The sequence below is a fragment of the Aulonocara stuartgranti genome (genome assembly GCF_965226115.1).
Source record: "Aulonocara stuartgranti genome assembly, chromosome: 15".
Classification (NCBI taxonomy): domain Eukaryota; kingdom Metazoa; phylum Chordata; class Actinopteri; order Cichliformes; family Cichlidae; genus Aulonocara; species Aulonocara stuartgranti.
Genome location: NC_138951.1, coordinates 20,137,260 through 20,152,271, shown reverse-complemented (window position 1 = coordinate 20,152,271; position 15,012 = coordinate 20,137,260). Strand labels below are relative to the sequence as shown.

The 15,012-nt window shown below is 39.1% G+C and overlaps 1 protein-coding gene across 1 annotated transcript in view; it reads right to left on the bottom strand.

Moving 5' to 3' along the window:
- The window catches only part of man1a1 (mannosidase, alpha, class 1A, member 1), a 165,103-nt gene that overhangs the window by 92,957 nt on the left and 57,134 nt on the right, over nt 1-15,012 (bottom strand). Inside the window, exon 3 of the mRNA XM_082504948.1 lies at nt 6,728-6,843. Within this exon, the coding sequence (XP_082361074.1) occupies nt 6,728-6,843 (116 nt within the window). The remainder of the gene's footprint in view (nt 1-6,727; nt 6,844-15,012) is intronic.

The window sequence follows — 15,012 nt, the reverse complement described above, 5'->3', positions numbered from 1 at the left end:
AAGTTTTTGTGCTTGACTGACAGCTCTCATAAGTGACTGCTGTCGACTAGAGATAGGATAACAGACTCTGCAAGGGGGAGGGGAAAAAAACAAATTATGTGCCACACAAAATGTGTCCTGTCTTTTTTTCATCCCCAAGTCTTAGTGACTGATTGAGTGGGGAGATTGCAGCACTAATTCGTTCTAATTACAATTTAATTATTTGTTTTAACACTTAGGCAGCTGTAATCCAAAAGTACAATGAATACTTCTTCCTACGTTTTAATGTCTATTGGCAGCGGAGGTTTAATAAGCTAAAAGATGATGCTTTACATCAAAGTCAAAATTTTAAAAATACTTTAATTTAATTTTAAAGACGGAAACATCTTCAGCCAGCAGTCATCCTGCAGTGTTTTGTGACTGTGTGAAGAAGCCAACACTGCTTTAAACTGCTGGACAATGACCCTCTGAGTCAGCAGCAGTGTGACATTATCTCACTCCTGACAGAGCTGGCAGGCAAGCAGTCAAGTCTCCTGATGTTGCAACATTCGGTCCATTACACTCCGCACAGGAAACTGACTAAGCATGGGCTTTTCCAAGCAGAGAACTAATTAAGGACTGAAACAAGATGAGCCCAGGAGATAATGTTCCCAGCAACAACTCATCAGATCAAAGTGTATCCACAGATCTTGCATGGCCAGTTGTAAAAATCTAACTGTACCGGCCTATAAGTCCCGCTATCTCATCACAAGAAATGTTGTTTCAGTGTTTTGTAATGAACAAACCGTCCCAAGAGTGTAACAATTCCAACTCTATTCCTCTTTGCCTTTCAAAAGATTCAGGACTTCGCTATTTAAGTGAAAATAAACAGTAATAAATTACCAGTGGGGCTCTTAAAGTCTCAAAGACTAAGTGAGGTGTCACACTTTCTCAGGTGTTGTGGTACAAGCAAACTTTGGACACCATTCCAGTCGCTACATACACAGATTGTGTGATCCCACAGGCAAGAGTAAAATCTATTGGTTTACAAAGGAGGAGGGAGGATCTCTAAACGATGATCTGACATATGGCTCTTCAGGAAGAATTTCATTAATCAATCCATCTTCTTAACAGCTTATCCTATTTTTAAGAAAAAAAGAGTATTACAATCTTGCCAGATATTATTGCATGTGGTGCAAATATAGTCATAGAAAAATTGGATGACTCCATCCAACCTTAAGGACTGTAAGCCTCTGTGGTAGCCTGATGATGGCCTATAGGATGAACGATAATCCTGGCAAGCACATACAGAAAGTACTGGAGAATACTGACTTTAATATTAGAGAAATATTTATGCTCTATGTACTTCATGTCCTCTTTGTACACATTTCAATGGCAAACGCATTAGTAATGGCATCACTTTAATATTAATACGTCTCAAACAACTGCTATTATTTTCTTTGTTTTAATCTCTTTCACTTGCCTTGTTCCTTTGCTTTAAAAATAAGCAACCCAAACGTAAAGTTGAACCTTTTCTTCTGACTGTTGATACTCATTTTCCTGCTTCGTTTCACCCCAAATGCTTAATTGTTGCTAATAATACATGATGCCGGTTAGTGTTTTTCTTCAGTGAAATCTGGGTTGGTTTTTTGTCAGACTTACATCGGCTAACTCAGTTGATATTTTAACCCCAGTGAGGGTGGTTTCAAAGCCGCCTACAGAAACCTTCCCATTAAAAAGCATTTTAGTGGAATATCAAAAGCAGCTTTACATCTCGACATTATGCTACTGCAGGAAATGATCACAAAACAATGGGCTTCCTGCTGTTACAATGCCGTTTGACTGACAGGGCGACTGCTGGCAAATACTGGAAATCAGTAAGGATTATGCACAAAGCAGTGGTACCAAAAATTCAGACGTGGAAACCTCAACGAGTAAAACATCCAAAACATGCACAGTTTCGGAGACAGTAATGAGGATTAAAGCTGATCTGAAGGAATAACTGACAACACTACTTGAGCTTTTATATATCATGTTTGGTGGATGTATGTTTTGGTTTTCAGAATTAGACTTCATAAATCTGATATCAGAACCATGCTAAAAGAAAGACAAAGAAACTGCTTTGCTGTTTCCCCCGAATGAGGAGCTCTTAACGGGGATGTTATAATGAGGACGGCAAACATCAAAGGAAGGAGGGAAAATGTTTGTGTTTAACTCTTTAACATGTGCCCACACAATTAATCAGCAAAAGCAGAAATGACATACAGTAGATGAGATATCCACGTCAGACTTTGTGTAAGAAATCTGCACTAGATCTGTAACTTTTAAGTGTAATCTTTTATTAGAATTATAAGCCCTTCCACGAGTGGACATAACAGCTGAGAAGTTCTAGTTGACAGGATTTATATCTGATGAATCAATATTCCCCAGGTGGCAATTACGATCCCGTGTGCTTGCTCGCAACTTTCTACAAACTAAAGTTTAACATGTTCCTTTGTGTAAATGTATGTAAATACTGAGCAACTCGTGCAGAAAGTGCTCTAAAAGCACTTTAATATTATTCACTGTTTGCTTTACATATTCACATACGCTCATTAGAAGTAAACTCCTGCACCATGAGCATACAATTACAAGTTGATGAATAATAAACCTGGAAAACTCAAGAGCAACATATCAAACATTATACCTGTACGTGGGCTCTCTCTCTGGGTTTTTATTGATACCATTATGGAACAGAATTCAGCGTCAATACACCAATTTCCTGGATGCTTCCAGATGTTCAGGAGAGTCAAAGTGGCATAATTTTTAACAATTTTGGTAACACATTTATTGTTGGTAACGCATTTATTGTATTGGGATCCATTATCAGCAGAGCTCTTTGGAACACCAGGTAATTGTTTCTAACCTTATAGACAGCAGAAAATTACATTAGTCTATATATAATATCACTAAGGACACATTTCCTGCATTAAATACTGGAATGTCAGGCAGTTTAGAGCTTAGTATCTTTATTAAATTGTGTCTTATCCTTAAAATGAGCACAAGCCTATGTCTTAGCAATGGAAATGCACTTTAAATAAAACTAAACTGTTATTGCTGTTAAAAAAAAAATGTGCATGCTCACAGGCTGCTTCCTGTACAAAAACGTGGTAAAATCTTTGGTTTAACGTCTTGATGCATTCTCAATCATCCAGGAAAGTAAATCTCCAAAAGTTGATTCTGTTCATGTGGACGCAGCGTTTTGTGGGAGAAACGTTTCGTCACTCATCTTCAGGAAGACTGAAGAAGTCATTTGGATGACGCTACGTCCAAAATCAACTTTTAGAGATCTTTGGTTTAAACTAAAGGGAAACTAATGCTTATGCACTGACTGTATATAAAAGACGGATATAGCCAGTTCCCCATCACCCACTGGTTTCTAGGCTTAGCATCAGTGAATTTTTATTTACACATTTAAATAGTATTAAGGCTTAAGTTCACAACACTATGGGCCTTAGCTTTGTGTAACACTTAAGTGCTGAGCTAGTTACTATAGCTGTAGTCACTTCTCTGCTGCATTATATCCGCTATTGAATTTGGTTTTGGGATCTCGTTTGTGCTGTTGGTATTATGTGAATCATTTTTAGTACAACTTATTACAGGAGTGTATTTAGGCCAATAACTCAACACTACACGCTCTCTTCCAAACGTGGTGTTTGTACCATTCATTTTTATATGCAGTCTAAGATACATTCACAAGCAGGGTTCATCTAACATCCAAGTTAAGAGAGCAACAAAGAGCCCTCACTGTGATATGTATTTATACACCTGCTCACCTTTTCATGTATCTATATAAAGGTTAGATTTCATACATTAGGTCATAGGCTGGATCACATTCATTCAAACTTCCAATAAAAACATGCCTTTCAAACTGGAAAGTAGCACCGTGTGACCTACAGGAAGTAATGACATGTTTTGCTATTTTTCACAAGCTCACAGTAAAACTTTACAGCCTCAGGAGTGCTGCGTGAAAGCATGTGTCCTTGGTAAGGACCTTTCAACTTGAAGCATTTCTTTAAGTGTGCTATACTGAGTAGACATCCATACTTCTGTAATTCAGCGTGTTGTGGATTAAAAAAGCTTTTAAATTCCAAGTGATGACTCAGTGGAGACACATGGGCAGAAAACAAACCAGGCCTCCAAATGTGATCTTTCTTACTTTCAATTAAATGTCTGTATATACAACACCTCCTCCTGTAAGACCATTTAAGACTGACAGTAAACATCACACCTTCTCAAGAATTTATTTTCACTCCTCTGTGTTGGTCAGGAACAAATCTCAAAATGAGAACTGATTTGGCTCGAAGCTCAGCACACAGGTGGTGATCTAAATTTGGGATTTCCGCCAGTAGTAGACTCTTTTTTTTTCTTAAGTGGGACTGTTGTATTCAGGAAATCTGTTAGCAAACAGTTGTGATTTCATTTGCTGTTGCAAGAAACTCAGCGTCACATGACAAACTAAACAATGCTGAGTGTAAGCACCACTTGACCAAAGCTGCTAACTGCTTTTTGAGTTTAGTTTCATCTCTGCAGTTATTTAGATGCCAGACACTTGGAACACTTAGAAGATAATTTATGACATGGCATGAATAATCCAAATCAATCTTTTTTCAAGATCCAAATACATGAACCACCACAGTTATTGTGGATTTTGCAAATTACACACACAAAGTACTCAAACTAGACCTTCTTGCAGTGCTAACCACCACACGATCATGCCACCAGATATAAACAGAGAGATGTGTACACCACGTTTATTTTGTATAAGTGAATGTGAACTAATACACGTTTGGATTTGTTTTTAAATTAAAGTAAGGAATTTATATATGAAAAGTTTCTGAGGGAGTTAGGAGTTAGTTATTTTAAAAAAAAAAGTTGTTGAGATTTTTCTCTATTTTATCTTCAGATATTCAAGTGACATTCGTCCACTGTTTAGTAGCCAAGCCGGTGATTCTCAAATAGGGAAGGTGGAGCATGGATGATCGGGGGGGGGGTAATATTTAGTGAAACCCAGTTAAATGTATGTCCTTTTTATAGAGGAAAGTATAAAAAATGCTTGTACTGATGATTATTTGAATGAAATTTGACTCCCCCCCCCCCCCCCCCCCCCCCCACACACACACACACACACACTTTTTTCCCATCTTATTAGTTTATTTAGAAATGCATGGCCTAAGAACGATAAATTTACATGCATTTAAATTCTTAAAATTTAATAATGCAATACTTTATTAAACCTCTTGAATTAAAGCTGAAGTCTTCATTATAATCCACTATGGTGGTATAACAAGGTCAAATTCATGAGCTATGACTCTTTTCTACCAGTCTTTAGGAAATCATTTTCAAATTAAATACCTACAAGCAAATTATCAGGAAATTAAAAGACATTTTAGAACCTTATTCTTCAATGACACTTTTATTGACCTATAAGAAAACTGGTCTTCTGTGCAAAATGTTTGAGGCATTTTCGCTACGAATGCATCAATCCGATATTTGGATCAGATATTGCTCTGATCCCGAAACAGATATTGTTGCCAGCAAGCCGATCTAGTCAGCTCAGTTCTATGTTAGTTTTTGTTCAGCATACCATGCAGGAGAGCTAACACAGCAAAGAGGAAACTAACTGTAAAGCAACACCACCTCGGAGGCGTTTCAGACCGGCTACGCCAAAAGCTTTTTCATTTCATGTTTACATAACTTTTACTTAACCACAAGCTGTGGTCTAGTTGACACAACTGAAACTCACCTTACTCTGCTAATAATTTATCAGAGAGTTATATATGTTAGAAGGTAGAAGGATGCTGGTTCAACATAACACCTGTCGAGGACCTTTGATTACCCGCACAGTAATTCTGTGATGCAGTTAAATATTGTTTCTGTCATGATCCTGGGTCTGCTGACCCAGCGTTTTGTGTTTAGTTTATGTAGCCTTCAGGTTTCCTAAGTTTATCATTATCATGCCTAGGTGTTACTAGTTATTTTCCCCTCGTGTTTCCACTATGTTAAGTCTCCCCTGCTTTCATGTATTTTATGTCTGTGGCGTATGTTGTCAGTCCAGGTTGTCATGTTTATATCTCACTGTTTCCTGTCTTATTGTGAAGAGGTCTGGTGTGTCTGTGTTCATCGTGTTCAGTTTTACCCTCCCATTGTCACGTTGTTATGTTCATGTGTGTCAGCTGGTTCCCCATGTGTTGCCACTTCCCTCATTATCCTCCTGTGTCCATTTAGTCTGTGTGATCTCAGCCATTCTTTGTCAGGTCGTCTGCTCATCCATGTCTCATCTCCAGGTACCCATGTCAGTTCATTATGGTTAAGGTTTTTCATGTTTTGTTATTAGTTCACCCAGTTTAGGTTATTGTTTAGTTTTCACCGATGCCCTATTATTTTGTACCCTCGTTGCTAACCTCAATAAACGGCTTGTTTTGTTAATCCACACCACGTTTTGGTCTGCGCTTGAGTCCTTCCCTGCAACACATACGGTCTTCCCCCAGCCAGACCGTGACAGTTTCACTTCAGCAGAATAGAAGAGACTCATGCACTACTAATACTAGATGCTTTTGTGGGCTACACAGTGGGACAGTGGGTAGTAGGGGTGAGCGACGTAGCCTCCAAATTATATCGTATATATCAAGAAAATCTAAATAATATTTACCTGCACAAAAAAATATAATATTCAATATTTTATTGTTGCTATATACCTGACCATAACAAGAGCACACACGCAACTTACCACGTTGAAGTCAAGGCTCTTTTCCACCCAGTCAGTAGCAGCATCAAACTCTTCAAACATCTCCATGATGTAGAGGGTATCCAAAGCATCCACTATTGTCGCTCCTTTTATACTTCCTAGAAGGAACACAGAACAAAAGGTTAAAAACAGATTACACACTCACGCAGGCTTTTGTCTGTTACATATAGCACCCGGTATAAAAAACAGAGGAATATCAGACAGCAAGCTGGTAACAAAAGTTCTCAAGCTGAACTTTTGAAATGAGCAAAAACTCCCGTGAAGTTCTTTCAAAATGTTAAAAGCTTGTTAGTCAGCAAACCATTCCTTTTATAGCAGGGATGACAACAGGTGTTGGCGCCACACTCACTAGAAAAGCGGTGAATAAACAGCAGAAGCTAGAAGTTATGTTTGGAGGTTGAATAAATTATTTTTGCTCGACAGATGGTGAGAGGTAGCGATTATCGGCACTGATGAAACGGCAGGAGTATTGCTTATCTCCAGTGATTAGCCTCATAGCAGGAGGGAAGACACACAGAGAGACACAAACCATCATTTCAGCACCGTCATTATCCAAGCTCCCCCACCCAACAATCCCAACACCTCAATAAATCATTATGCATGCAGAGTAGAGCCTTGAGTAAAGCTTTTAGTTCCTGCATACTTGCTATAAACACCAGATAGGAGTTACAGTATCTGACCACTTAAAGGTGAGAAAGAAAAGGCAAAGGATGGGAGAGAAACAGGGGAAACAAAAACACCAGCGAATCAGCATCAGGAGGCTGACCTAGAGAGAAGGGCAGGGAGTGAAGGTAGAAGGAAAAGCAGCGAGGGCGGAGAACATACTGAAATAATAATAAGGACATACCAAGTCATTAAAGCAAGTTTGAAAAAGATGCGGCTGCAGAGTGGCTCGAGTTAAGATGAAAACCAGAGAGGGCGGCTGGTTTGTTTTTTGTGTGGATCTGTTGGTTTATGTTCCTCTGTGAGTGGTGGGAAGATTCAAAAGCGGCTAAAAGCTTTCCATTAGACACATCGCTGAATCATCAGCCCGAGGCACAGAGACACTGTTGTCCATCACAACTACTGTGCTCACTCCCTAGAAATATCTATTATTTCTTTAGAGTCATCACAGTGAGAAACTATTTTGCACTGTTTCCAGTTGTAAAAAGGTTTATAATTACACATATCAGATACATATGTGAATAACAGTAAGCACATTCATTACCAGATAATACCAAAGCTCTTTGCCGTTAATACCCACATTTTGGTGTCAACTAAAGAGGTTTTGGAGATTCACTGGGATGTGGCCAGAATAATATTTCAAAATGTTTGTCTATATAATACCAAATAACCAATGAGGGGAAAAAAGGACAAAAAGTATTGGGCCTCTCCTCTGAATCTTTGAATTCGAGTGATTTAGGGTTGTCGAGTAATAGTCCACAGACTCAGCGAGTGCAGAGCTCTAAACCTCCTCTGGAATTAACATCAGCACAAAAACTGTGCACTGGGAGCTTCATGGCCTCTGCAGAAACCAGCCATTAAAAGACTTGATTCAATTTTCAATATATGAAATGTTAAGGGTAGAATTTACCAGTATTTTTGTTTTGTTTTTTTTCCTATACAGTCTATAACTGTACAGAGTTGGACAATTGATGACATTAGCAAATGTGCATTAGTTACATGAGTCATCTACAGATCCTGAGTTGGAAAATGTAATCAAAATCTGAGACACAACACACGCAACAAAAACGTAGAATAGCTCAATAAAATATAAAGGCGGTATGATGAGACAAGACAGCTCAGTAAAGTAGAAACTACACAGTAAATGAACTTTTTAAAAGAATGAGTTAGAAATCTAAATAGAATAAAGTTTAAAACATGTTTTAAAAAAAATGGGAAAAAATGAAATAAAGGTGTTCTATAAATGTTAAATGCACTGGTTTTCACAGAGTGTTTCTCTACTCGAGCGCTCGAAGCACTTTATACATCACGCCTCATTCACACATTCACACCCATTCATACAGGCACTTTTTCTTCGGGTAAGTGCTTTCCATTCAATCACACTATGATGAATGCATCAGAGAGCAACTTGGGGTTCAGTATGTTACCCAAAGATACTCTGGCATACAGACAGGTGCATACAGGGATCAAACCATCAACCATCCAATTAGTAGATGACCTGCTCTGCCTACTGAGCTACAGCCTCCCCTGGGGCCACAATTTGCCAAAGTTTGATGATTTAAATTAACCAATATTAAACTAACTAATCTGAGATGAATAGCCTTTAAATTGACTGAAAGGAGCATTCAAGAAGTTTAACTATAAAGTGAGGGTACTGGTTTTGTGACCAGTTTGTCCTAAATGGCTGCATCTGCTAGATGTTTGTGGACCGATTCAAATAATGAGATATCAAACACAAAAGCAATACCCCCAGGCTTGAGTATCAATCACAGGATCTCAGGCTGCAGTTACACTGCAGACAGACGAGAGTAGGGTGATCAGATATCCACAAACTAAATGTAGGACACGTTACTACTGCGGAAAACTAGTCTGAGAATTTGTTCACAAGCACAGATCTCTGGTACCCCATACAGGCAAATTACAGTAGGCATTAAGAATGTCTTCTCATACTCATGTATTCCTTTTTTCATCTTAATAACTGAGGTAATCGTCTCTAGATTTCAGTAAGGGTGCACAGATAGGTTGGTACATCTCGTTTTTTAGATTTGCCACCTTTTTATTTTTTTGAGTGAGAGAGAGAGAAATTCTCATATAATATATGGACTCAAGTCACAATTCTCCGCAGTGGGAAATGGAAAGAAAAGAAAAAAAAAACTGTATTCACCAAGTTATAAGCTGTTTCGTCAGCTTTAATGTTGCTGTATTTCCTTTTCTCTATCATGTTTTATTGTCGTTGTCTAGTAAAATGCATAGACTCACAATTTTTTTCCATTTGGGCGTTGCACGAGCAGCAAAAGACGGCGACATGTTAACCTCTGCTTGATCCATGATAACAGTTTTCCCTTCTTCCCTCACATCCATTGCATTAAAGCCAGACTTCCTGCAGTTGGAAACCAGATCCAATAAAAATGTGGGATGATGCTGTGCAGTCCCACATAAAGAGATTAAGATGAACAGTGGCAGAAAAATCAGCATTTAAGCATTAAAATGATCAGAAATGGGACAAAAATCCAACTTATAATGAGAGATTAACACTAAAGCAATACTGATGTCTTATGGTCATCTGTTTTTAATGTTTTTTCAAACTCTTACTCCAGTAATAAAGGAAGCGTGTAACTGGAAGTGTCAGCAGATACAGTTACTGTTGTAGTCACTTGCCCTTCCTGTTTTTCATCCATCTCACATTTTCTGTTCACTGAAGCCTTCAGAGCAACAAAGAGAGGACGAGACACTTTCCTGCCGTCCATTGTCCTGTCGCTGTGCTTCCTCTCCCCTCACTGATCTTATATCTGCCTCTGTGTGTGTGTGTGTGTGTGTGTGAGATGTGAGAGATACAGATGGCAAAACAGTGCCCAGAATACTAATGCCACATACGAAAACACTGAAACGGAAAGTATTTGTGAGGAACGTAATGGTTTCTAGACTTTCTAGTGACTGCACACAGAAAAAAAGCCGTGATGAGATCCGGCGGAGGTCTGTGAGGTTGAGAAAGCAAAGTCTGATGATCTTGGAGGTGATGTGTGCGCTGCTGAGGATTTTGTTTCTGTTAGCGACTGTGCACATAGTAAGGAAGCAGATGGCTCAGCAGAGGGCAGAGTCTTTGATGCCTCTGTAAAACACGAGTGGTAGTGGAGGAGGAGGAGAACCACAGCGATGCTGCTATGAAGATGGAGCAGTATAGGAGGAGGGCAGGCCTTCTGATATTTGCTGTAGGCAGTGGGCTTGTCGCCATGGGGGAATTCTTACATTAGTCAAAATTTCTCTCCACGTATCCACAAATAGTTCTGGGCTCGTTGCTGTTATTGCCCACAGCAACAAGCTAAGTCTGCATGCAAATTGGCAGATACACAGAAAAATGCTGCATACAAACATGTCAAGTATTTTATTGGTGAAGGCTCTTTTCAGCACCGTCTCTCAGTGTCTTTGTCTCCTTAACTTATATTTTTTATTTACTCTATTGCTTCTGATTTTTGTGGTTATCACGTCTGCCTTCTGGCTTTAGCTTGAAACTGTTATCTGCATGTCAAGGTGAAAAGGATAAAGATGGATTTATTTGACGAAAGTTATATGTTGAACTTTTTATCCCCTTTGGGATAAAAGGGACAGGAAGGGGAACAAAGACTAAATGTATGCAGCACAACTCCACACATTATTCTACATGGATTTATTTGCATTTGCAAATGGACTGTCCACGCTTTGTTGAGAGATTCAAGTTAGGCGAGTGGTAATCTCTGGGACTGAAAAATTAAACCAACATTTCCAAAACCTGCGTTTTAAAGGTGTTTAGTCTAGAGTTTTACCACAGGAGTTCATGGGGATTGATTCTGTTTTGGAAAAAGCCATAATGGGATTTAGAATAACTGCAACACTGGCTTTATATTTCCACTTCCAGAAGGTTGCTGCTTGTTTCTAAAGGCCAAAAGCTGCAGTTTTTCTAATGACCACTTGAGGCAGGCTCTAAAAGTAAGTCAACGTCCAAAAATTCTGACGTTAAAATGCCATAAACATAAACGTGTTAACAGCTCGGTACAGATATGATTTTGGTCTCTATGGCTAATTTATCCCTTCGTAGCAGTGTCAGGGGTAAATAATAAAACTGTACTGAAACATAAAATTTGTATTATTAAAGTTGTGCCTCCTTTGAGTGACAGAAGGATGTTGTCCAACCGTTTGCTAGCCGTCACATCCGCTCATTAAAGTCTGGCTGGGATTGACTGGTTGCTCATCAGTGACCACACCTCTGTTGACGGCTGACAGAAAATTATTTACAGAGAATAAAGGAACCAAAGCCATTCTTTTCCCATACATTTCACTACAACTACAAGTCTTTGCAACATGAAAGTTGAGCCTTGCTGGCTATTTAAAACAGTGCAAATTAACAACATTTCTGCAATGGCGAGAAAAGTTAAAGCACCAAAAGTGAGGCTTCAAAGCTGGTAGGTCCTTTTTTCCCCCAATACCTTCACTGTAATTTTCAAACTTCACCAACCAACAGTCCTGAGATTTATCTACCCATGAAGGTTGGCTCCAATAAGTTGTTGTCATGTGAAAATCAGAATTTAAAGTTCCTGTTCACTTTTGCTGATGTTACCAAATGCTACTAGAAGACTGAGATAACCTATAGAGCCCAGCAAGATTGAGAGAGAAATGGACGGAAAAATGAAAAATGAAAGAGCCAGTGTCCTGCAAAGACAAGAATGATTACCCTTCTGTACTAAGACAGAGAATAAGAATAAATGGGAGAGGGATGACAGAAAAATGGGAGTGTGAAGGTCCAAAAGTCATTAACCAACAGTATCCTTCTGTCCCTGTGAATCATCCATCCAGTTGCTCCTCTTCGAACACCCACTTGTCTTTTATTGAGGCATCCATCAATCCGTTCTCCTTCTTCAATGTGTTTAACTTCACGTTTTAAAGAGTTTCACCACCTTGTTTTCTTTTTTCCTTTGTGTCCTCATTCACCTCTTACCCCCTCCTCCTTAATCTAACAGAAAAAAAAGCAAAAAATAGAATGATGGATGAAGTAAAAAAGAAAGCAGCACACTTCGAAGGCATCGTTATCCGTCACCTGTAAAGGCCGCACTAATCCTCCACTCACACAGACCCGCACATGGAGGAGAAATTCAGTGTTAACAGCATAATAATTAACCAAGTTGAAAACTTTGAATGTGCTCTACCACTCAGTAACACCAACTGAATCCTTCCCTTCCTACACTGTCGCACCGTGTGAGCGGATGTGAGTGCTGGACAGGAGAGTGATGCATTGTTTGCTTATTCAGAACAAAATAACCTTCACTTCACACAATCAGGCAGCAAAGTCAGAGCTGTAATCTGTGATGTGGGTGTGTGCATGAGTGACTGAGCTAGTTAGGGAGATTGACAAATGTGTGGTTGCTCTCTCACTGACGCATACACACACACAAACACACACACACACACACACACACACACACACACACACACACACACACACAAATCTTGCTTATTCAGTTTGCGGTCAACATGAATCCATTTACATCCATTTCCAAGCATTATAGAAAAATATTCTAATATCTTCACATATTTATAACCCATTACTTCACATGTTAGTACATTTGCATTTATACTGCATACACATGTTGCACACATGTTGCCATGCAGCTATTCCTATTTCTGTATACAGTATATTCCTAATTTGTATTTTTTCTATATCTGTGTGGGATAACATGAAAGTCCGAATGATTAAAAAAAACAAGGTGAAAACCTTAAGATGTGCTAATAGTGTAGGAAAGTATAGGCTTTCATTTCTAGCGATGGGTCGTCCACGTGACAATGGCAACAAGTACAGGGAGTGCAGAATTATTAGGCAAGTTGTATTTTTGAGGAATAATTTTATTATTGAACAACAACCATGTTCTCAATGAACCCAAAAAACTCATTAATATCAAAGCTGAATGTTTTTGGAAGTAGTTTTTAGTTTGTTTTTAGTTTTAGCTATTTTAGGGGGATATCTGTGTGTGCAGGTGACTATTACTGTGCATAATTATTAGGCAACTTAACAAAAAACAAATATATACCCATTTCAATTATTTATTTTTTACCAGTGAAACCAATATAACATCTCCACATTCACAAATATACATTTCTGACATTCAAAAACAAAACAAAAACAAATCAGCGACCAATATAGCCACCTTTCTTTGCAAGGACACTCAAAAAGCCTGCCATCCATGGATTCTGTCAGTGTTTTGATCTGTTCACCATCAACATTGCGTGCAGCAGCAACCACAGCCTCCCAGACACTGTTCAGAGAGGTGTACTGTTTTCCCTCCTTGTAAATCTCACATTTGATGATGGACCACAGGTTCTCAATGGGGTTCAGATCAGGTGAACAAGGAGGCCATGTCATTAGTTTTTCTTCTTTTATACCCTTTCTTGCCAGCCACGCTGTGGAGTACTTGGACGCGTGTGATGGAGCATTGTCCTGCATGAAAATCATGTTTTTCTTGAAGGATGCAGACTTCTTCCTGTACCACTGCTTGAAGAAGGTGTCTTCCAGAAACTGGCAGTAGGACTGGGAGTTGAGCTTGACTCCATCCTCAACCCGAAAAGGCCCCAAAGGAAAGGACGTTGCCTAATAATTATGCACACCTGATATAGGGTGTTGATGTCATTAGACCACACCCCTTCTCATTACAGAGATGCACATCACCTAATATGCTTAATTGGTAGTAGGCTTTCGAGCCTATACAGCTTGGAGTAGGACAACATGCATGAAGAGGATGATGTGGACAAAATACTCATTTGCCTAATAATTCTGCACTCCCTGTATAGATGTGCAAAAAAATCTGTTCATTCAAACAGAAAAGTATGGAAAGATGAACAACTTTGCAACAACTTCAACTTTTGATGAAAACAAAAGAAACATCGCTCTGTTGAGCAGACAACTATGAGGTAGCGTAATCCTAGCTGAGAAAAAAGGGCCAAAATGTCACATTTAGCTTTGCAACATCTGGGCCTGAAAAGTAGAGCAGTAATGCCAGAGTTTGTGGACTAGATAGTATGACTAGAGTAGTAATTTATTAGGCTATGAAAAGCTTTCCATTTTCAAACTCATCACTTGAACTAAAATATTATATTTTAAGTGAAAAAGATAATGCAACATCTACATACATGTTCGGCCTCTTGCTGGAGTATGTGTCATGTGGATTACATCATCAACACACTGAACACAAAGCGTGACCTCAACAGCCAGCTGTGCCCTCCAGCTCTGGGTCACACTGAACTCCTCGATGAAGCTTTCGCGTCTGCCTTTCACACTTATTCAGAGCTCATTGTTGTGCACAATCCAACCCCAGCGTGGAGCAGCAGATTATATCACAGCAGCCCTGTGAAGCAAATGTGCCCTCACAAAATAAAGTCAGCTCTAGAACTACAGGTCACATAAAATTTGACTCAATCTGTGGTGCCTTTTGGCCTGAAGATTTTTACTCCACGGTGTCAACTTTCCCCTTGAATTGCACTGGAAAAACAACGGCTTTGTCCTTCCACCGAGGACCTCAAAATCTGATGCACTGTTAAGGCAAACCTTGTGTGTTTTTTGAGCTTTAAATATTCAAATGTAA